General features: G+C 40.0%; 1 protein-coding gene across 6 annotated transcripts in view; it reads left to right on the top strand.

The window, feature by feature from the left end:
- The window catches only part of LOC105005600 (syntaxin-1A), a 152362-nt gene that overhangs the window by 23374 nt on the left and 103575 nt on the right, over positions 1 to 25413 (top strand). For all 6 annotated transcript variants that reach the window (XM_010867474.3, XM_010870364.3, XM_020049346.2 and 3 more), the window contains exon 2: positions 21395 to 21469. In XM_010867474.3, coding sequence (XP_010865776.1) covers positions 21395 to 21469 — 75 coding nt within the window. The remainder of the gene's footprint in view (positions 1 to 21394; positions 21470 to 25413) is intronic.

Here is a 25413-nt window from a genome sequence, read left to right as displayed (position 1 = left end):
ATGTGTACAGTCATGAAAAAGTAAGTACACGTCCTGGAAAGGGGATGTACTTACTTTATTTTACATATTTAGGTATGTACAGGTATGTACTTTATGTATTTCGACATATATTATTTTCACATTAACACTATCAAAAGTTTAACTTAATCCAAATGAACAAATTACGCTATAATTTATTTACTAAAAATAATGCTGAAAAAATAAACACAGCCCTATTTTCAAAAGCCCATTCGGCTGAAATAACTTAATGTAGTGTTTCATGTAACTATCTAACAGTCTTTTACATTGACTGGGAGGATTTTGGCTCACTCTTCTTTACACTACTGCTTTAACTGTGTTATGTTCATGGGCTTTCTGGCAAGCATGGCCCTGCAAGGCATTTCAATAGAGTTGAGATCTGGGTTTTGACTCAACTATTCCACAACCCTCCACTGCATCTGTTTTCTTGCACCGGATCCTTATTCTAGTCATTTTATGTGATGGTAAAAGTAGGGGTGTACCAACATGTTCTGAAATTGAATTTATGTTTATTTTAATTGCATAAACAGATTTAATGTTTTTATTTGATTTGTTAAATTGGGTTGCCTATATCAATGAATGTGGTTGGAATTTAATCCAGATTTGGACCAGTATAAAGTTTGAACTGCTAACATGTGAATTATAGATATAAAGCAATGTAAAGATTTAAACAAAAATAAAAGGTTGAATGTCATGATATGGCTTATCAATGGGCTGAATGAGGGTGACATGCTCATGGGACCTTCCACCACCATGATAAAAAGGAGATTACTGCGAAGGGTATACGGTCAGGAATCACGGATCGGCACAAAATCATTGCTGAACCACATCTGAATGGTGGAACACGACGTTGTCACACACAATTTCAGTGAGGAACTCAATGAGGTGTACAGTCCCTGCATTGTAAGACTCAAGAAGGGGCCTTTGTCCTAACACCCCATCTTTGGATATGGCTGCATAATGCGCACACGAATGTTCACTGTGCCAAATACCCCTGTTTAGTAGTCCTAGTTATCTTGACAAATGCTAGTTATCTTGCCAATTCCAGGCCAGTCGTGAGAATTACATTCTTTAATTACTCAACACTCCAAAGCCGGTTTATGTCGCGACTTTTCACGAAGATGAACCGCAAAGAAACTATCAACAGACAAGAACAGTTAGAATCCTGACTGGCAGCACTTCCAGCATTGGACATTCTTCTACACTTCCCTACTTTTAAGGAAACCCCACCATGGGCATTAGGACATATCGTGACACACAAACCTCACCATTGTCACAACCCCACCCCCCGCTGTGAGGTATTAACATATCAATGGAGGACCGATTGTGACTGGGAATGATTCCAGACTTTCACTTTTTACGAGTGTCCACCAGTAAAGACATTAGGATATTTCGCAACTTTTACCCCGTAAACCCCCTTTTCAACCCCCACCTTATCCCCCTGTTTTTTTTCCTACCCACCCCATGTTTATTCAGCCACAGCGTAAACTAGTAAAGTTAAAAAAATACAGAATTGACAACATTACGTTCTTTAAAGTATACAAACAATTTCACAGGGTTACAAGAAAATATGTTACATATATTAATTCAAATCAAATAAATATTTGGACATATTGCTAAAAACAGCAGTGTAATTGAAGTGCAAATAGTTACTTTTATAGTGGTAAAGGCTTACCTGCAGGTTTGCACACGGCAGTACAAGAATAGAAAGTTCTCAAAAGGACACTGGTGGCCAAAAGTTTGGAATCATGTACAGATTTTGAGTGTCAATGTGAAAAAAACCTTTACACAATACTTACCACACAGCAATGCACCAATAGAAAGGATAAAAACAAATACAACGTTTTAAGTAATGGACAACAAAATAACTACACCCTGATAAAGATACAAAAAACTATATAAAGTGTCTGGTTGAGGCAATTGAGACTTGAGTGTGTGTGTGTGTGGGTGTGTAAATCAGTCCCTTCGCTGGTCAAATAATTTGATCAGGAAACCAAAAATCCAGTATCCACACCAGACAACATGTCCTCAGTTGCCCGGTAAACCACAGCTTCTCTTCTCTTTAAATGTTTGGAGCAATCAGGTGTCCAGGATAGTGCTGTGGTGGTTGTTTTGGCAACGCCTCTCCTCCCCATAAGAGCGGTTGTCTCTCCTTCATTCGTCAGCTGATTTGATCAGGTACTCAAACTCAACAGAGCGCCAGCTAGGAGAGGAAAGTCTCCATATCAGACATCATGTCCTCAGTTGCCCCAGCAAACTGCAACTTCTCTTCAGCCAAGAGTTCTTTCAGCCAACTAGCCAAAGCCTGTGAAAGGCCATACCCTTTTCTTCCAATGAACTGAATCCATCGTGAACATTTTCACCTTTTAAACAATCTGAGTAGATTCTAGAACACACAGTGCAAGATTTTCAACCGGTTTCAACTCATAGTGATGCAGAGGAAGAAAAACATGGCTCAACATGGTCAGCTTTCTATACCTCAGTTTTTTATGGGATAACAAACCTTTTAGATGATTTTTCCACCTAGCTAGATGCACAATGCAAAAAGTTTTACTGAAGTCTACTAGCTAAAATTAATCAATTTGTAAATCTAGCTACTGGCAAGGAATGTACATGGCTACTTAACATTTTGCCTTTGACATGGGTATGTATTTACCACGAGAGTAATAGAAATTCACTTTGCACAATTCATGTTTTGTATTAGACTAGTTTGAGCATATACCTACCAGTTGAATATGGTTCACATCATAACATGTAGTTTTTCTTTATCACTTGAAGTGCTTGCATTTGTTCTACACATTTGTTTTATCTGCTAGGACTGTCATCACAGTTTCTTTACTTTATAGGAATATCTGCTCCACAGAACAGGGTACAGTTTCATCATGAAAAATCATATGAAAAATGTCAATTCTTAGCTCTTTACTATTTTTCAATCGTAGTAATTTAGCATGTTATTTTTCCTATAAATCTTTTTTCAGTCAAAACAGTTTTTTGTGGTTTTCAAATGCATTGTCACGTTGAACTAACTGGATAGAAGGTTTGGTATAGTATCAACAATTGAGGTACGAGCGGGTATGAGAAGCCGACCATGCTGAAACCTGTTTTTCCTCCTCTGCAATACATCACTATGAGTTAAAACACTTGTGTTCCAGAATCTACTCAGATTGGTTAAAACATGAAAATGTGACGGACTCACCAAGCACTCAGTTCATTGGTCAGAAAAAGTAATGCCATGCCAATCAGAGTGCTCATGGTTATATCCACTTGTAAACGCTGTGAAACATACAACCGCAGACTGATTTACAAATACAAATAATTGTATCCCAGTTTTAGGGAAATTTTAGTAACAAAACTCTGAGTGTCTGTAATTTTGTAGTAACACTTGCCAACGATTTCAAAATCATTAGCAAGATTCCAAATATGAAGTTAGTTATACTATGCACATTTTACCTTTTACCTTCATATAAAAAGGGATACCCGGAGGGTGTCAGGTTTGGGGACCACACGATTTCGTCTCTGCTCTTTGCGGATGATGTTGTTGTGTTGGCCCCTTCAAGCCAGGACCTTCAGCATGCACTTGGACGGTTTGCAGCAGAGTGTGAAGCGGTGGGGATGAAAATCAGTACCTCCAAATCCAAGGCCATGGTCCTCAGTCGGAAAAGGGTGGCTTGCCCACTTCAGGTTGGTGGAGAGTGCCTGCCTCAAGTGGAGGAGTTTAAGTATCTAGGGGTCCTGTTCACGAGTGAGGGAAGGAAGGAACGGGAGATAGACAGACGGATCGGTGCAGCTTCTGCAGTAATGCGGTTGATGTATCGGTCTGTCGTGGTGAAGAAAGAGCTGAGCCGCAAGGCGAAGCTCTCGATTTACCGGTCAATCTACGTTCCTACTCTCACCTATGGTCATGAGCTTTGGGTCATGACCGAAAGGACAAGATCCCGGATACAGGCGGCCGAAATGAGCTTTCTCCGCAGGGTGGCTGGGCGATCCCTTAGAGATAGGGTGAGAAGCTCGGTCACCCGGGAGGAGCTCAGAGTAGAGCCGCTGCTCCTCCACATCGAGAGGGGTCAGCTGAGGTGGCTTGGGCATCTGTTTCGGATGCCTCCGGAACGCCTTCCTGGGAAGGTTCCGGTCCCGTCCCACCGGGAGGAGACCCCGGGGAAGACCTAGGACACGCTGGAGGGACTATGTCTCCCGGCTGGCCTGGGAACGCCTGGGTGTCCCCCCGGAAGAGCTGGAGGAAGTGTCTGGGGAGAGGGAAGTCTGGGCATCCCTGCTTAGACTGCTGCCCCCGCGACCCGGCCCCGGATAAGCGGAAGAAGATGAAGATGAAGATAAAAAGGGATATACACCCATTTTAGATGTGGCCTTATTTTATTTATTTTGTAAGATAAATTAGTCGTCACTTCCAATCAAACATTAAACAAACATTCTCAAAACATGTTTTTTCTTAATACACATTTATAAACAAACCTGTCGCTTGTGGCGCCGTGTCCGCTGTTTGATGTCTTTCTTTACTGCTTTGTCCAGGTTGTCCATTAACAATGTTTCTCCCTTTTTGTCCAGTATCGGCTTGCAGCTGCATCTGAGAAGACGTGGTGTTTTAGCAATTATAATATGCTTTATAATCCTTAATTCAGTGTTAGACAATTATTTCTTACCTTCAAAGACAGTCCAGCTCCATTCTTCATCAATACATTTTGGACTAATCTGATTTACCACTAATCCCAGCACACCAGTGTTGTGTCGACTCTTCTACCTGAGATATGATAGACAAAACATTCCTTTTTCAGTACATTATTGGAAACATCTATCGCAGATGATGTACATATTCAACCAATGCAGTAAAGCAATACATTTGAAAATCTTTTTGCCATGCCCCTTCTACGCTTAACAAAAAAATATGTCTATAGATAAATGGTAATCAACAAGTTATTAATCAAGTTAAACTCAATGACAAGATGTTAACCAATTTATATAACTAGGTACAGTGTTGATTGTAGTGTTATTCCCGCCAAATTATTCCTCCCCAAAGCCCGCAATCCAGACAACCTAAGACTTATCTTGTTTAATACATTTGCATGATGAATATTGCATTTCACGCAGTCACCAAACACTTCTTGGTTTATTTCTTTTGACTATATATATATATATTTTTTTTTACAGTAATATAAATTCACATTCACCTTTCATGCGGCCTATACTTTTCATCCTCGCCAGCAGGATTGTGTAGGTCCCCAACCGCACGCTAGGAAAATGGGGGTACATTTTGGCAATTAGCAAATGATAAAAATTCTAATAAAATTACAAACCGCACATATCTAACACAGTAGGTACTGTAGTTAAGCGTTCAATTTACAGATTATATATTTTGTCTTGCTCGAGAAGACCAGGCCCTGGGCCTTCCGTTGAGCGAGCTGTTAGAAATACAGTCAATAGTCTGGTTAATTTGCTAGGTATGTATGTGTATAAATATTTCTATATAATGTTTTACTAGGGTTAGTTATCTAGTTACAATGTGCTTAATATTGCTTTCTGTATGTAACAACGGTAACCAGCAAGCTAGATAGTTGAAACAAAACGCAAGGCAGATGATTGCCAACAGAGATACTGGCCAATGCAGCAGTGTGCACAATGTGCAAAGAAATTTATGTACACAAGCTAAGACAAATGTAGAGAGGAAATCAATAGAGTCTGAAAAGAGTGAGAATAACCTCTGATATTATTTGCCTCTATCTTCATATCAAATGAAGATAGAGAGGCTCTGCATAGGGTTTTCACATTATTATATCTATTGAGAAACCAAACTTTTGCACACCTGTAGATCAACCGGTGTGTTGGAGAAGACCAAATGTTGATTCAAGTAAACCAAAAGAACTCCCGCACACAGTCTGTGTAACTTTCAATAAGAATGTTTCGGTACCAACTTTAGGTTACCTGCTGAGTGTTAACTGTTGAAATCTTTGTACCGAAACGTTAACGTAAACGTTAAATTCTTATTGCATGTTACGCAGACTGGGTGCGGGAGTTCTTTTGTTTACAACAGAGGTCTCAAACCGGTTCCACGGAGGGACGATTGTCTGCAGGTTTTCGCTCTCACCTTGTACTTAATTGACTAATTAGGTCACTAATTGGTTCATTTCTACCCCCACCTGGTTGTTTAGGTCTGAACTGGGAACCAATTTAAAGGAAAACCCAAAAACCTGCAGAGACATGGCCCTCCGTGGAACCGGCTTGAGACCTCTGGTTTACAACAAAATAATCCAGAAATCTTTCTGATTGGGAGGGGATCAAATACTTATTTCACTCATTAAAATGCAAATCAATTTATCCATTTTTTTACATGCATTTTTCTGGATTCTTTTGTTGTTATTCTGTCTCTCACTGTTCAAATAAACCTACCATAAAAATTATAGACTGATCATTTCTTTTTCAGTGGGCAAACATACAAAATCAGCAGGGGATCAAATATTTAGGACAGGATTGCCGTCTATAGTAGTAAATGTAACTGGTACCCATATAACACGGAGTGTGGAGCAGGACAAACAGCAAGGCAGATGAGGAAATCAGAGAGACCCTGGCAGGGTACCTCTTTATTGATAAAAAAAAAAAAGTATTCTACCTAGATCAAATATTTTTTTCCCTCACTGTATTTGTTAGTATTGTATTGTACGTACAGTGGGGAGAACAAGTATTTGATACACTGCCGATTTTGCAGGTTTTCACACTTACAAAGCATGCAGAAGTCTGTTATTTTTTTATCATAGGTACTCTTCAACTGTGAGTGACAGAATCGAAAACTAAAATCCAGAAAATCACATTGTATGATTTTTAAGTAATTCATTTGCATTTTATTGCATGACATTGACCCGAAAATGAGCCATCTTCAATGCTCTTACTGAGGGAAGGTTGTTGGCCAAGACCCATCCATCCTCCCCTCAATTCAGTGCAGTCGTCCTGTCCCCTTTGCAGAAAAGCATCCCCAAAGAAAGAAGTTTCCACCTCCATGCTTCACGGTTCGGATGGTGTTCTTGGGGTATTCATCGTTCTTCTTCCTCCAAACACAGCGAGCGGAGTTTAGACCAAAAAGCTCTATTTTTGTCTCATCAGACCACATGACCTTCTCCCATTCCTCCTCTGGATCATCCAGATGGTCATTGGCAAACTTCAGACAGGCCTGGACATGCGCTGGCTTGAGCAGGGGGACCTTGCGTGCGCTGCAGGATTTTAATCCATGACGGCGTAGTGTGTTACTAATGGTTTTCTTTGAGACTGCGGTCCCAGCTCTCTTCAGATCATTGACCAGGTCCTGCCGTGTAGTTCTGGGCTGATCCCTCAACTTCCTCATGATCATTGATGCCCAACAAGGTGACCTCTTGCATGGAGCCCCAGACCGAGGGAGATTGACCGTCATACATATGTCATGCAATAAAATGCAAATTAATTACTTAAAAGTCATACAATGTGATTTTCTGGATTTTTGTTTTAGATTCCGTCACTCACAGTTGAAGAGTACCTATGATAAAAAATGAGAGACTTCTACATGCTGTGTAATGGGAAAACCTGCAAAATCGGCAGTGTATCAAATACTTGTTCTCCCCACTGGACACACCATTCACTTGACTGATACTGTGTATGTGTAACATGTTTTTTATATTAATTGCTGTAAAATATACAATTCACATAGTAAGGCCAAACAAAGGTAGAGTTTAATAGTTTTTTACAATAAAATTGCCATAAGAACAAATGTCATGAGTTGCTTTAATTACATGTTTAGGATCCGTTCAAAATGTAACATTACAGCAAAGGGCAAGAAAGTGTAGGGAGAATGGAGGACATTAAGAAAACAACACAAATGTAACAACTTAAACAGAAGAGAACAACGCACATTGGATTTGAATCCAAACAATGACCGACAAGACACGTTAGGAAAAATATTGCATAAATTGGGACGTTGATCACATTCTCAATCTTTACCTTACATGAAAACATTTAATAAAACTTTAAATAACAGAGTAATTTTATCACAACAGAAAATTGTCAGTTCTCAGCTTTGGGATAGGTAAAAGGCCAGCACCAAAGGACTTGAAGGACCTACTAGTACATAAACGTATTTCCAAAATGTATTGAAGTGCGCAATCATGGAGTAATTCACAAAATAAAAGGAGAATCTTCAAATACATTTTAAGTCACAGGCAACCAGTACAGAGATTTAAAATGTCTGTAACATGTGTTCTCCATCTCTTTTAAAATGTCTGTAACGTTCTCCATCTCTTTTAAAATGTCTGTAAAGTGTGCTCTCCATCTTTTTTTAAATGTCTGTAATGTGCTTTCTCCATCTCTTTTAAAATATCTGTAACATGTGCTCAGGGTTGGGTATGTTACTTTTTAAATGTAATCAGATACAGTTACAAGTTACCTGTCCACATTTGTAATCAGTAATGTAACTTTTTGATTACTCAAACTCTGATTATCTGATTACTTTGAATTACTTTTAGATTACTTTCTTATTAAGAGGCATTGGAAAACAAATGGAATAGTCTATAACCAACTGACCACATTTTGCGGGAACAATTAATATTAGAGTTTACATAGCTGGCCAAAAATGGAATTAGCATTTTACCTTATTGGTTATGTGGGCTACAGTGCCTTTGGAAATTGTTTTCTAAACCATTGCTTTTTACTTCAATATGATTGGGCTACATCTCTACATCATCATCATCATCTTCTTCCGCTTCATCCGGGGGGACACCGAGGCGTTCCCAGGCCAGCCGGGAGACATAGTCCCTCCAGCGTGTCCTAGGTCTTCCCCGGGGTCTCCTCCCGGTGGGACGGGACCGGAACACCTTCCCTGGAAGGCGTTCCGGAGGCATCCGAAACAGATGCCCAAGCCACCTCAGCTGACCCCTCTCGATGTGGAGGAGCAGCGGCTCTACTCTGAGCTCCTCCCGGGTGACCGAGCTTCTCACCCTATCTCTAAGGGAACGCCCAGCCACCCTGCGGAGAAAGCTCATTTCGGCCGCCTGTATCCGGGATCTTGTCCTTTCGGTCATGACCCAAAGCTCATGACCATAGGTGAGAGTAGGAACGTAGATTGACCGGTAAATCGAGAGCTTCGCCTTGCGGCTCAGCACTTTCTTCACCACGACAGACCGATACATCGACCGCATTTCTGCAGAAGCTGCACCGATCCGTCTGTCAATCTCCCGTTCCATCCTTCCCTCACTCGTGAACAAGACCCCTAGATACTTAAACTCCTCCACTTGAGGCAGGCACTCTCCACCAACCTGAAGTGAGCAAGCCACCCTTTTCCGACTGAGGACCATGGCCTCAGATTTGGAGGTACTGATTCTCATCCCCACCGCTTCACACTCGGCTGCAAACCGTCCCAGCGCATGCTGAAGGTCCTGGTTTGAAGAGGCCAACACGACAACATCATCCGCAAAGAGCAGAGACGAAATCGTGTGGTCCCCAAACCTGACACCCTCCGGCCCCTGGCTGTGCCTAGAAATTCTGTCCATAAAAATTATGAACAGAACCGGTGACAAAGGGCAGCCCTGCCGGAGTCCAACATGCACTGGGAACAAGTCTGACTTACTGCCGGCAATGCGGACCAAGCTCCTGCTTCGGTCGTACAGGGACCTGACAGCCCTTAGCAAAGGACCCAGGACCCCATATTCCCGAAGCACTCTCCACAGGATGCCACGAAGGACACAGTCGAATGCCTTCTCCAAATCCACAAAACACATGTGGATTGGTTGGGCAAACTCCCATGAACCCTCCAACACCCCGTAGAGGGTATAGAGCTGGTCCAGTGTTCCACGGCCCGGACGAAAATCACACTGTTCCTCCTGAATCCGAGGTTCTACTATCGGCCGTATTCTCCTCTCCAGAACCCTGGCATAGACTTTCCCAGGGGGATCACACTACATCTCTACATTACACGCTAAATGTCTGTCAGATATTCAATCATTCCAATTAATCCAATAAACCTTCCAGAATCTGATCTTCCAGAATCTGACTTCTTGTTAGAACATATCCCCAAATCTAATGATGCTTAAGCCTGTTCTGTTATGTGTGTTTTATTCATGTTTTTTATTGCTTCAAAACATTGTTGAAAAATAAATGCCAATTACTCAAGGGTACCGACATTGTTGCATTTAAAAATTAAGTTATCCGTAGCTTTTCACGCAAACCTGCAGTAGTAGTGTGATGATTTGCTCCACAACCAACATTGTCAAAATGTTGCAGAAACCCCCAGTATGCGAATGCTAGAACATCCGCATACAAATTATATTTACCCGGATGAACATAACCTGCGATTATTATGGCCACTAGTGATGGATTTTCAAAACTTAAATGAAAGAAATAAAAATTATAAATCTTCACACTTAGCTTAAAGTAAATGACGTCAGCAGCCAATGATAACCAATGAACATGATTTTCAGAGATGCGAAGCAAGCAGAATCACATGGCCTACCTGTATGGACGGAGTAGATGTGGCTGCGTCAAATGCAAATAATCATCATTTGGCAGAGCGCTTCCCAACACTCCTTTTCTCCTCAAATGTGGTAAATTCCATATAATGTTTTATCTTAAAGGCAGTGCAATGTTACAGCTATCTAACAAATAGTGCCTAATCTATTAAACAATTCCTGTAAAAGTTATTTGGTGCAACTCGCCCTGGCTGTGTTGTTCGGTGCATTTGACAAATAAACCTTGAAATTTGATATAGTTATTACAGTAGGCCTATTGCCTATTGTCTGAGAATTATGCGTCATGTAGATAACTAAATAACATTTTATATGACTCGGTTAATATTATTGAAGATATAATCAGTTTTACCAGCCATCCAATCAACTAAAACTGGAGAAATTTAATTTAATCTAGTGCTTTCTCCGTCACTAAATTGGTTATGGGTATCCACCTTTGCGCCTGATGATCACACACACAACTGAGGCGCGCAATTCACATTTTGTTTCAAATAACTATGTTGTTATAACATTAAATAATAAACTCAAACATACAACGTGTCATTATTTCACGCAACTATTATTTTTCAATTGAAGTAATCCAAAAGCCATCCTAATTTGTTTCTGAAGTATCTGTAATCGGACTACAATATTTTTGTTGGTAACATAACGGATTACAGTTACTGTTTATTTGTAATCTGTTACTTCCCAACTCTGCGTGCGCTCTCCATCTCTTTTAAAATGTCTGTAACATGCACTCTCCATCTCTAAAAATTTCTGTAACGTGCACTCTCCATCTCTTAAAATGTCTGTAACGTGCACTCTCAATCTCTCTTAAAATGTCTGTAACATGCACTCTCCAACTCTCTTAAAATGTCTGTAACGTGCACTCTCCATCTCTCTTAAAATGTCTGTAACTTGTGCTCTCCATCTCGTGTTGGAGTCAGACTTGGGCAGAAAGTCATTATCGATCACTTATTATAGTTAAAACACCACATTTATGCCACTTCTTCAGTTTCTGTACAGGAGGGATATAACTGGTCTTGTCACCTGTGAGTTATGTGCTGTCTAGAAGAGGAGTTGCACTGCATGGTTGTACTGTGAGAGCAGCAATATCACAGGGTCAGAATCTCTCAGTACCATCAAGAATGCACTAAATATGGACAAATCATGGACATCTAATTTTTGGGCCGGATCAAGAATTATCAGACAGACTGAATATGGAAAAAACCAATGAAGTCTGTATTTGAGCCAATTAAGGCCAGGCCAGGGTGGCCCAATGATGGACACCCATTGACGTCTATAGTGGATCGGTGCTCACTAGCTAGTAGCTTATATTTAACCCAAGACGACCAATCCTTGAAAGAGCAGTTCAAGTTACTTGAATAAATTGCATTTGTGGATCTTATCTAGGGCACAGTAAGGTATTCAGTGGGACATAAACAAATGGAAACAGTTCAATCAAATCTACCATCTGCATGTCATAATTCAGAAACATTTGGACATATTTAGACATTTGAATGTCAGTCTCAGTTTCTTACTGCATCCGCCCACTCTGATTTATCAGGTAAGAATTCATTTTTACCTTCTGCGCCTGAACAGTTTGTGTGTTTGTGTGATATATTTTCTCAATGACAACGCTTTGGCGATTACACTGTTGAAAGGTCAGACACATCTGAGGGCCGCCAAGGAAGAAGAGAGGAGAGAGGAATTTTAAAAAAATTAGGTACGGCAAAATGGGGCTGTAATTGGCAGGCCAGCATGTGAGAGATTGGATGAAGAAGATAAGATTGAATGGGTGATGGAGAAAAGAGAAGGAGAAAGGTGAAGGAGTTGAGAACGAGGAAGGAGGCGAAAAGACAGGGAGCCCGCTACAGGTAATTGAGTCCATGTTGTGTAGGCTGGCACCAATAATGAGATTGTGAGAAGCGAAGCTAAATCTGGAGGCAGATGGGGAGTGTATGAGAGAGGGGTTGAAAGGGAGGGGGCTGAGCAAGTCAGAGAGAAGAGATTAGTTAGCGGGTTCTGTTGTGGGGGCGCACACTGACGCTCACTCAAGTAACTAATGTTACCGAATGCTTGTTGTCTTGGTGGCTTCGCTCCGTTACCACATTACACTGAACTTGCTCAACGCTAGGCAGCTGAAAAGGGAACACCACTCAGAGATTGCTTTGTTTACATTGTGCTTTATATAACCTCTGGTTTACTGTACATGTAATAAATAATTTTTCAGCCAAAAAACGTAACCACTATGCTGAAAGGAAAGCATTATACATTTGTTTTCAAGTTTCTTTTATTTTGTGTGTGGCTGCCAAAATAATGCTATAGTCTCCTGGTTGAGTTAAAGGTGCTGTACCTGTGATATTTAACATTTTAATTTCAGATTATGTCCATAATATTTAGTAATAGTAAAGTTATAGTAAAGTTATGGTGCTTACTCATGTTGTGATATCCCCCTATTGATTTCTCCCTGTCTAAGCTTTGTTGAGGAAAGTGGCACTGCAGAAATTGCTGTAGTTTTCTGGTATCTAAAAATGTACACGCAATTGGTCAGTTGATGTTTATGTGAAGAAACATTTGCTTAATGTTGCAGGGAATAATTTCACAATCTAAAATACTGATATAAATAGTGTTAACAGCTGTGCAAAACAGATGGATGAAACTGAAAGCACAAGTCACCATTGATCAGGGATGATTGGTTTTTAATGGAGCATAATATTCTTGTAATTTACCTTTTTTCCACATGGACAGTTCCTATATGAATCACCTTGGAGTTGGGGTTGTTACTTTGTCACATGTATGACTGATCTGCCCTGAAGAAGGAAATTAATGTGATTTGTTGACTCAATGGAGAGAGCAGAGCTAATGTCCCAACTCTAAAGCTACTCAATATTTAAAACAGTTAGGGTAAGGTTTAACATTAGATAAGGGTTATGGCTAGGGTTTAGGGTAGGCACATGCACTAACTTTGGTTAACTGTCCTATCAGAGCATTCAGCCTGTTTAAAATGCAAGCCATTGAGTTCCCAAATCACATAAATGTCTGTGTTTAGGACAGATTGGCCTCAGGTACATTTTGGTGAGTAAAAAACCCATGTGTTTCATGGCTTTGAATAATGGGTTTCCATGGCTAATAATATCACAGTGCTTGGGGTAAATATGCTTTTTAAGACATCACCTTGATTTGATGTGGAAACCTGTTGCAAATAGAAGAAATAATGCCTAATCATGCCTCAAGGCTTTACATACTGATTGCATCACTACACACTGATTGCGTTCTGCGTGCTGTGAAACGGCTAGAGAGGCTGTAGACACGGATGTAGTCTCTGGCACTTTCAGAATGCCAGGATCAAGATTTAAACTCCCAATGGCAATTTACTGTATTCTGCACGACATTGCAATCAATGGGTCTCCACTAACGTTTACAAATTGTTGTTCAGTAGTTCAGGCATTGTCGGTGTGAGGATGCTGTACTGCAAGGCAGTGACTTAAGACCACTGTGCCACTCTTGGTCCTGTCTCTCGCATTTTCTCTTTCATTTTCTTAAAAGTAAATATAATTTTTTTAAAAACTTTTGCACAGGAAAGTGTGGAAAGAGAGTACTATTTTTTAGCGTACAGTACACTGCTTGACCGCATTTGGCAACCATTTTCACTCTCTGTTTAATAGTTTTGTGTCCAAGCTTTAGATCTCCATAGAACTTAATTAGTTCTCCAAACCTTTGGAGAGTAGGTAGATGGCAGCAGACAAGTGGCTGCAGTAGAACAAGGTATGCATCTTAACTAAACAACAAAAATATAATTAGGTTCAATGTTTCAGGAGCTGAAATAAAATAACCTAGACATTTTTCATATCCACAAAAAGCTTATTTCTGTTTCTTATTTGTTGTATATCCCTGTTAGTGAGCATTTCTCCTATGCCATGATAATTTGTCCATCTGACAGGTGTGGCATATCAAGAAGCTAATTAAACAGCATGATCATTACACAGATTAATCTTGTGATGGGGACAATAAAAGGCCACTTTAAAATGTACTGATGTTTCACTTTTTGAGGGAGCGTGAACCTGGCAGGCTATCTGCAGGAATGTTTACCAGAACTGTTGCCAAAAAATGTAATGTTCAGTTGTCTACCATAAGCTGCCTCCACCATCGTTTTAGAGATTTTGGCAGTCCGTCCAACCAGACTCGCAATCCTAAGCCACATTTAACCTCGCTGGCACATCGCTGGCGCACCTGGCTTTTTTGCCTGTGAGATTGTCTGAGACCAGCCACACGGTCAGCTGATGAAACTGTGGGTTTTCACAGGCATGCTGAAGAAAAGGGCTCCTTACGGATGTATCCGGTTTCCATCTTGAACTGGCAGTAACTGTGTAGTCTTTAGGGTGCCCTGCAAATTACTTGCTTAATGAACTAAGCCCAAAATGAGTATATTCATGAATAATGTTTTAAGTATACTTTATTAGTTTTAATTACAGGACAGTAGTAAGCAGAGGGAGCCAGGTATGTATAGAGAGACCGAGAAGACAGACATCCAAGCCAGGACTCAACGCCCTGTCACCAAGAGACACGTTGTCCAGGAGCTTTGACCGCTACCCCAGACTCCAGCAAATCTATTAATTCATTCACAACCTTGATACCTTATTTGTGGGTATACTTGGTAATAGATTTGGAAATCCTAAGAATTATCAGCATCTAACAATTTTCTTGCAAGTCTTTTCGCATGCCTGTAAAATCACAGCCAATATATTTTTGACATTGTTCTGAGACTGAGCATTACATCCTTGTAGGTGGTCAGGGCGGCATTTTAATTTGTCTTTAATAAAATGTTACAGAGTCATGTCTGACCTCTGTAGACCTACACTGCCAGACTCACATTTGATTGGGCTGAAGAGGTCTTCTGACACTAAAGGAGAATCTCAATTCAATTTCTTTGATTTGGCATGTCCTCTCCCTGCTTCTCCATCAGACCTACTGGATGAGAAGGTCAGGGGGGGGGGGGATCTACTGAGATTCTTATCCAATCGGTCTTTAAAGGAGACCAGAAGAGAGGACAATCAGGGAGGTGCAATTAGGATTCGTCCACTAAGAGTTATGCAATCATTGGGCCTGGAGTCAGACAGAAATGTTCTGGCAAACATCTCTTAGCATTTGGCTTCCTCTACCATGTTTCTATCGTAATAAGTATGTCTATTTTTCAACTCTATCATTTTCTGATTCTGTTCTTCACTTGTGTTAAAGAAAAGGCCTTTATCCAATTAATCCAATGTTAAGGAAGAGCCTGGTAGGAATGTCAGTTTGATTATTTTTGTTTTATGCAAATTTCTCTCTCTTTCTCTCACTTACACTCACATGCACACACACGCACACACGCACAGGTTCTGGATCGTTGATGTTCTTCACTAAATAATGCAAATAATAGAAAGAGACTATTATTGTCTACTTTTGATATGCCGAGTTGGCTCAACTAATCACATATAAAATAATAGTCTTCCATTGGCCTTTTGTATTTGGCTGCGTATTGGCAAACCTCTCAGTAGAATTGTTTCTGTCTGATGGCAGAGGTCCTATTTTTATATAGCTTTATGGAGAGTGGAGGCTAATTATTATTATTTTTTTTAATATACTAAGAATCAGAGATGGTATCATTGAGGAGACAGCTGGTGAACGGCAGAGACAGGTTTTGAACACTGGTCTCCGAATCACATACAGTTTGAGCTGGGGGTGTTACCACCAGATCAGAGCTCTGCACACGAAGCCCTGTTTTTAATGGCACCAGATCAATTTGTCTGCTTCACTGCAATGCAAGAGAGAAAAACTTGAAAAGGCTTCCTGCAATATGGAAACAATACACCTGATGTCATGAGGTCCTACAGGAATATCATTATTCCCTCTTTCCTGTCCCGATTCTCAGTCATCTGTCAAACAAGGATCAAGAGGTTCTTTCAAACCGCTTGGTCTAATCTTTCTCTGACTCTCCGTTTCCGAACCCCCCCTGACCACTCTGTCCTCTTTCTGAACTTCCCATGAGCTCTCCTTCTCCTCAGGGAGAACACATTATCAAAGCGTTGGTGGTACATTGTTGTCTAACTCCCCCTCTTTCAACCACCAGCAGTCGGAAGGACTGACATCCTCTGTGACTCTTCCCTGCATAATGGCAGGATAAAAGCCTGTATGTTTCATTTGCTTGTTTTCATCCGCTTTGTGCTGTAGGTCTTTCTCAGTTTTAAGCAGCCAAGACCTGCTTAGGAACCCAGTATAACCAATAATAAGGTGGAGCTGAGCGATATGGTTAAAAATCCAAATTGCTTTAAATTGATAGTTTTCAGTTTACTGTAGGTCTTGGTTTTTAAAATCTCTACCCAGTGATATCTAGTTTTAGTTAAGATCTTATCTCATCGCAGCAACTACAAACGGGTACTGAAGAATCAAAGATCAGGAGATGTTTCCCCTCGGACCCACTCCACCAAGCCCTCATGCTTCATTTCACACTGCTCGCTCAGCCATGAGTCTGAATCAGTGGAGGAGGGCACTTTCTTTCGACCTCAATTTAGCTTGCAGGTGTCCACCAATCTTGAAGGGGAGTGTCTAGAATAGAATGTGACAAGGAAAACCCTACTGGCCGTTCTTCTTCCCCTCCAGACTGGTGACGCAGTGAGGCCTCATTTTCCAACGCCTGTGGCCAGCACAGTGTAGTCAGCAGAGTAGGGAGGAGGTACATGACTAATACCAAGCCTTCACAATAACAACTGCTGAGAAACATATATACTTCATAACTCCTGTAGTCCAGTGTGCTCTTTTATACACTGCAGTTCAGGGTAGCAGCCCAGACTTAGTCTGCAGGATGACAGCCCTCCAAGATCTTCCATTTCTGGACTTCAAAACAATAATCTTCCAACTGTAATCACTGTTCCCTGAAAGAGAGTATGAGGTATGATTAACTATGGGACTCTTCATGCATTCGAACCTGAACACACTATAGAATCATGATTTCCCCTGATTCGCTGATTTAGGACTGCTTTTCAGTTGACTCCATCACTGAGCCAAACTGCCCACTTAAGGGTATTCATCTAGTCTGGGTTGATCTGCCGGCCCTGCAACTGTAACTGCAAACCTGATCCAAGCTGAGACACACCAGGGAAATCTGAGGATTGGTTGAAACTGTACTGAAGCCTTGTACCATGACACATGGAACCCGACTTGGAAGCCTTTGAGTAGTTTGTGCTGGACAGCACAAAAATAGCACACTTTTCTTTTATGGCAAAATGCTACCGTAATATTTTCCAAGTGTATGAAAGTGGACTGTTATACTAAAACTAAAGCTGTACTAAAACATTCAACATTTTTGCTAGTAGAGTGATAGACATACTGTTCAGTGCCTGAAGAGTGGAACAAATGTGTGTATGTGGGTCCTATAACATGGAATGCAAGGCTTGAGCCCTAATTGGCCTTCAGTCATAGTATAAAAGGGAACACACCAGGTATCTACAGTGGGGAGAACAAGTATTTGATACACTGCCAATTTTGCAGGTTTTCCCACTTACAAAGCATGTAGAAGTCTGTAATTTTTATCATAGGTACTCTTCAACTGTGAGTGATGGAATCCTCTCCTCAATACGGTGAAGTCGTCCTGTCCCCTTTGCAGAAAAGCATCCCCATGAATGATGTTTCCACCTCCATGCTTCACGGTTGGGATGGTGTTCTTGGGGTTGTACTCATCCTTCTTCCTCCAAACACGGCGAGTGGAGTTTAGACCAAAAAGCTCTATTTGTGTCTCATCAGACCACATGACCTTCTCCCATTCCTCCTCTGGATCATCCAGATGGTCATTGGCAAACTTCAGACGGACCTGGACATGCGCTGGCTTGAGCAGCGGGACCTTGCGTGCGCTGCATGCTTTTAATCCATGACGGCGTAATTGTGCCAACAGTTGTTGCCTTCTCACCAAGCTGCTCGCCTATTGTCCTGTAGCCTATCCCAGCCTTGTGCAGGTCTACAATTTTATCCCTAATGTCTTTACACAGCTCTCTGGTCTTGGCCATTGTGGAGAGGTTGGAATCTGTTTGATTGAGTGTGTGGACAGGTGTCTTTTATACAGGTAACAAGTTCAAACAGGTGCAGTTAATACAGGTAATGAGTGGAGAAAAGGGAGGGCTTCTTAAAGAAAAACTAACTGGTCTGTGAGTGCCGGAATTGCTACTGCTTGGTAGGTGATCAAATACTTATGTCATGCAATAAAATGCTAATTAATTATTTAAAAATCATACAATGTGATTTTCTGGATTTTGTTTTAGATTCCGTCTCTCACTGTTGAAGTGTACCTATACTAAAAATTACAGATCAGCAGTGTATCAAAAACTTGTTCTCACTACTGTATATATTACAGAGTGTAGTAGTCTCAAAGACTACTAAAAAAAGACTAAACACCAGGTATCTGTATAGTACCGAGTGTAGTACTATAATTTATCCTCATATTTAAATGAAAATAATTCAAACATGTTTCCAAATAAGTGGGGACGCTGTGTAAAATGCAAATAAAAACAGAATGCAATTATGTGCAAATAATGTATCCCTAAATTTGATTGAAAATAGTACAAAGATAACATATCAAATTTTAAACTGAGAAGTGTAATTGTTTTTAATAAAATACATGCCCATTTAGAATTTTATGCCAACAACACATTTCAATAAAGATGGGACTGGGGCATGTTTACTACTGTGTTGCATCACCTCTTTTGAAAATACTCTGAGGAGGCCAATTGCTGTAGTTTTGAAAGTTAAATGTTTTCCCATTCTTGTATGATATAGGATTTCAACTGCTCAACAGTTCGGGGTCTCTTTTGTCGTATTTTTCAGACAGTCTCTCTGTAGTAAAACAGCGATTGTGTGTGCTTGTGCACGCATGTGTGGCTATGTGTGTGAGTATGCACACGAAAATGTTTAATTTATTAGCCAGAAGACCCTGATTAAATGACAACTTGCTAATCACTCGACCTGCCACGCTAATCAATGGTAAGTTCCTCTAATGGGGGCGCTTGTTATTTCTCATCAGTGACCGAAAGTGACCAAGGGGTAAGGAGGCTGATGGGCCAATGAGCTTGAATTAGAGGGAAACCTCGTCGGAGGGTTATCAACGATGCGTGTTACCATACAGCACTTGAATTTGATGCTTTTTTGCTGTATACTGTATATATATATATATATATATTTTTTTTTTTTTTACCTTTACTTAACCAGGAAAATACTCTTATAAATCTCTTTTTCAAGAGTGTCCTGGCCAAGACAGGCAGCAGTACAACCATACATACAACACAGAATACACAAGAACATAAAACAACTAAATTAGCAAATCCATCAACCACAAATCCTTAAAATATCATGCAGAACAACTACAGCCAGATGTGGCTTTTTCCAAGTCAATTAATATCCTCTTAAAAGCAACCAATGGGACAAGCTTATTAAGTTTCAAATGCAGAGGGAGCCGAAAACTTAAACGCCTTTTTTCCCAGCTCAGTTCTAACATTTGGTGCAGACAGAAGGAAAAGATCCTGGGAACGAAGATTTTAAGTCCCAATATTATTTGCACTGATGTAGGTCAGAAGGTAGGATGGAAAAAGACCTAAAATAGTCTTATATAAAAAAAAACATACCAGTGTTGAAGTCTCCGTTTTAATAGAGAAGACCGTCAAACATGTTCATACAGTTCACAGTGGTGAGTGAGAACTTTAATACCAGTGATGAACCTCAGAGCTCCATGGTATACAATGTCCAGTGCATGTAAACTTTGAGACGAAGCATGCATATATAAAACATCACCATAGCCAAGAATAGACATAAAAGTACCAGCAACTAACCTCTTTTAAGATTTGAATGAAAGACAGGATTTGATTCTAAAATAAAACCCTAGTTTAAGTTTTAATCTATTTGCCAGCTGCTGAATATGAGAAGTAAAAGAAAGAAATGAATCTATTAAAATACCGAGATATCTGTATTTAGAAACACATTCAATCTTCTTACCCTGAGAAGTGATGATTGAAGGCAGATTTAATTTGGATTTTGAATTTGAAAAAAGCATAAAACAAGTTTTAAATCATAAATGTTCTGTTGAAGCATATTAAAATCAAATTGTAATCGGGAGAGGGCCTGGACTGCTGTAGGTGCTGAGCAATACAGTACAGTGTCATCTGCATAAAAATGAAATGTTCCTTTCGATACGTTATGATTTATGTTGTTTATATAGAGGATGAAAAGCAGTGGACCCAGCACTGATCCCTGTGGCACGCCTTTTGTTATTTTGAGATAGCGAGAGGTGTTGCCCTCCGCCTGCACACACTGAGTTCTGTCTGTAAGGTAATTAACAAACCAACTTACAGTTTGTTCAGAAAGTCCAGCCCTCCACAATCTGTGCTTAAGCACTGTGTGGTCCACTGTATCAAATGCCTTAGAAAAGTCAATAAAAAGGGCTGCACAATGCTGCTTGTTGTCTATGGATTCAATAAAGTCATTTAAAACCTTAAGAGCTGCAGATGTTGTATTATGCCTTTTTCTATAACCGGATTATGAATGACAATGCATTCACTTATGTCAACTATGATATAGCCTTGCTAACCCAAGCTTACATTCAAACTTACATGGACATCGCCTAGAATTTAGCATGAGTTAGATGCATGACTGGACTTCTTCGATTCTCAGTGCAAGGATGTGGCGCTGATCTCTGGGAGTCTCATAGGCTGACTGTACCGGCCTTCAGATTGAAAAAGTCAAAGCAGCTAATAAGGTCCTGCATCATGTCAGCAGATATGGGTAGACCCTTGTGGAGAAGGTATAATTTATAATCGTATATATATTTATAGGCTTGTACTTTCTAGCATTTAAAATGTGTGTGTGTTTGTCTCTGCGTGTGTCACCAGGGAAAGGAGAATGAGGAGGAGGAAGAGGTGGCTGTTGGCATGGACAAAGGTTTCATGGATGAATTCTTTGAACAGGTGAGATACCCTTTTCTTTCACTCCCATCTGTCTTTTTCTTTGCATTGTTTTCACACATTCACAGCTCCAGTCTCAACTGCCTGGATATGACAGTTTTTTTTTTCTTAGCATCTGAACTGAACTGGCTTCCTCAGGGCGGCATAATCAATCATATGCTATTTGTCCCCTCCAGGGTTCTTAGATATCATATTTTATAGGTTATAGATGTTTTTTCCTCGTGTGGAGTGGATCGTTAAGTATTTTATTTCCTCGTAGGCCTTGTATTGATTTTGATAAGAAAACATTATTCTCTTCATGTCTAATAGCTTTGAGAGTGAACACCCCTTCTCCCATTTAAATTGCACACATTGAAGGTGTGTGTTCCTAAAGGGCCGCTCAGATCCATGTTGTATCATTTAACAGGGTCGTGTGTGGTGTGCATTTGGTGTTTTGTTTTTTTTGCGTTAGATGTTCACCTAAGGAACCTGTGGCAAGTTTATTCGAGGTCACATGCAATATAATGTGTCAAACACACACACACACACACGTCGTTCAAGAGAAAACGACAAGCAGTGTGTGCAGGGCCTTCCTATGGAGCCCATTCACAGGGAGATGCACACAGGCCTCTCTCTCCACAGACCCGTGAATCATCCCTCATACAGAACATGGACTTTCTTCCGTACATGAGTAGCTGTGTAAGTGGGCTCCACTCCGTGATGTTTTGTAATGGAGCACTCCTCAGTGCGCTACTCTGTAATACTCATAACTAAAACAAGGCTCTAGCTCAATCTCCAACCCAGAGTAATGTGGGAAGATGGAGTTGGATCAATGAAATATGGCAACCTTAAACTAGACGAAAACCCACAATGAGAAGTTGAACGGGAGCGATGCTATGTTGGTGTGTCTGTGTGTGTGTGTTTGTGTATGTGTGTTTGTGTGTGTGTGCGTGTAAAAGCTTTACATTGGACTGGTATGATCTATTTAACAGTTTTTCACTTTTATCATCATTGTCATCCACTGAGGATTGTCACACTCTGTCCTTCTGCTCATTATTCTCTACTCTTGTTTATCTCCCTGTTTCTGGATCTCTACTCCCTCGCTCTATACTCTTTCACTTTTCCTCTTCTCTCGCTCCCCTCTCTCTTCCAACTCCCTGTCTACCCCCTTCTTTCTCTTTCTTTCGCCCTACTTTTTCTCTCTTTAAAACGTATTTCTCTCACCCCTCTGTGTGTCTCTTTTTCTCTCTTTTCCTTTGACTAATCTTGGATAGCTTGCATTAGCTCTCTGTTGTCAGTATATCTTGTAATCTTTGTCTCATACATTGCTAATTTTCATTCTCTGTATCTCTGTCAGTGGCATTTCTATTATTGGTGTATTGAGCCTGCTAATTGGGAGAAACAAAGGGGTAGAGAGACCTGACTGGATTCTCAACTAGGCTCAGTTAACTTGCATGCTACCATTAATAACGGTCAAACATACCTAAGAAACACATTGGTCCACAAACTATTTAGCTATGGAACTCATAATTGCTTGTCAAAATAAGGGCGTCAAAATAGCATTAATTTGGTTTCAAATAATAATGGATTATATAGAATGTTGTGAACTATCCCAAATTAAATGCCTGCATTCCCTTTAGCTTGGCAACCAGCCTGAAACAATGACCATGTTATTTTTGATTTCATAGGATTGATTTATTATATTGTGTGACTATAGTTACTTGTTGATCTATTACAAACAAACTACAGCTCATGAAAATGACTACATAGATAACAAAACAAACAAGCAAGATAACCGACTATCTAGCCCTGTTGCTCAAAGCAACAGCTAATATTATCACAGGGCAAGGTAATTATTTTTTCAGCCTACTTTGTGTATGCAGTGGGGATGCACCAATTAGGAAACTATTGACCGGTAGCCAATATTCTTTAAGACAATCGGCCAATGATGATAACATTTTGTCCGTTTTTTACCTGTGTGCCCTGACATTAAATACATACAAATGTAGGATTTGTTGATGCTTGTAATTTCAATGAATCCAAAATCTGTCAGACAAAGGTTCTCTCTCTTGTTCTAATAACAAAATTAAGCACAGTGAATCGAAATATTGTATATTATGTGGTAATAAATTTTTTTTTTTCCTGTAATTGTACATTCTGCAACATAGAATAAATAAAAACAGTAAAACAATAGGAAACATGAGTCAAGCAAAAAACAGACAAAAGCACAGTCGATCAAAAATACGAAAGTAATCAGCCAATACTAATTGCTACATTTTTGGCCTATTATCTGTTGATACTGATTGCTGGCTGAGTTATTGGTGCATTCCTAATATGCAGTGCCTATAGAAAGTACGCATTGTGAATTATTCCGTATTGGCGAAAACTTTGCTGGTTAAAACCTGAAACTGTATACGGTTATATTGCGACTGTTTCTGGCATGGAATAGTTCATCTTCAGTCCTGCTAGCAATTGCTCAATTCTTATGATTATTTCTAGGAAGTGAGAAGATACTAGTAAGTAAGCCTATTACTGGCTAATAAGCCGTTAAAACGGCCAGTGGCAAAAGCAATACAGACGCTTTTTGTGGTGGAGGTATACTTAATAAGAAATGTTAGTCAGTTTTACACAATCCTCAATGAAGTCTAGTGACTAGTGTAATGCCGTAGCGTAGTGTTTAAAGACAGTGCCTCTCATGTGGAAGACCTAAGTTTGAATATATTGAGAGCAATGACATTTTTTTATTATTTCTGGTAGATAGCACGATTCTCTCGTCTTTTCACTTGATGCAAAAGTTAGTTATCGTCACTTTTATTGATAGTTATTGTATAAATGTCATTCATGAATGAAAGAAAAAAGTATGATGTTTTGCCATGAAAGAAAAAAATTACGTTATTATGCCATGAAATGAAATAGCTTTGTCAGACACGCTAGCAATTGCTCAATTCTTATGACTATTCCAGTAAGTTAGTAGATACAGGTAAAGCTTATTACTGGGTAATATGCTGTAAAAACTGCCAGTGGCAAAAGCAAAATGTAGCCGCTATTTGTGGGGGAGGTGAACTTAGTAAGAAATGTTAGTCAGTTTAACTGTATCAATGTCATTCACGAATGATCAGTTAACTAGGGAATCATCAGCTCCTTGGTATAGTGGTTAACAAAACCACTTTCACCTGGGCGACCCGAGTTCGAATCTTGAGGTGGCAACATTTTCTATTGCGGGCCGGCTGAACTAGACTTGCCTGGTTTCTTGTTTTTAAATATTGTATTGTCTGTGCGCTTGAGTTTCATTAACATTATTATTTCTTTACCCTCATTCTGTTCATGTTTTTAGAAAGCATATTACTGCAAAATATTAAAAATACAAAACGGAATATATAACTGAATGTCTCCCTTGTAAAGGCAATCCTACCTTCAAGTTCAAACCACGTTCACTGACCTGTGTTAAATTGAAGTCACTCATATGATTTCAGGATTAAGTCGGCTGTTTTTTTTGTAAAGTTGTATATGATTTGTGGTGTTACGGTGGTGAAGGTTATACAGAATATGGGTTAACTTTTTTCACCTTTGAGAAAAATTGGAAGTTTCTTCCACTGTGTGGGAAAGAGGCTTCAAAGAAGGTACACAGATTGCAGAATGTCATGAAAATACTTCTGTTGTGTTTCTGAAGCCAACTCCGTAGTCTGTGGTGATTCTGTCTGCAGGGTCCAATCCTCTCAAGGACAGAAGAACACAGACAATTTAACCTTGTGAGGATATTTTCCACATCCCCATTAGGAAAAAGGCTATTATCAAGGTGTAAGGGTAAAAGTTACAATTGGGCATAGAGGTTTGAATTAGGGCTTAGTGAGAAACACATTTTGAATGGGGATAATATTTAATTCCCTGCAATGATAGTAAAACTTGGAATGCATGTGTTTGGTGTTTACATGCATGGATGCTTTTGTGTGTGTTCATGGTGTGTGTGT

This window comes from Esox lucius, chromosome 1 (assembly GCF_011004845.1).
Source record: "Esox lucius isolate fEsoLuc1 chromosome 1, fEsoLuc1.pri, whole genome shotgun sequence".
Lineage (NCBI taxonomy): Eukaryota > Metazoa > Chordata > Actinopteri > Esociformes > Esocidae > Esox > Esox lucius.
The sequence above is the reverse complement of the archived record's forward strand: the minus strand, read 5'-3'. Positions and strand labels throughout refer to the sequence as shown.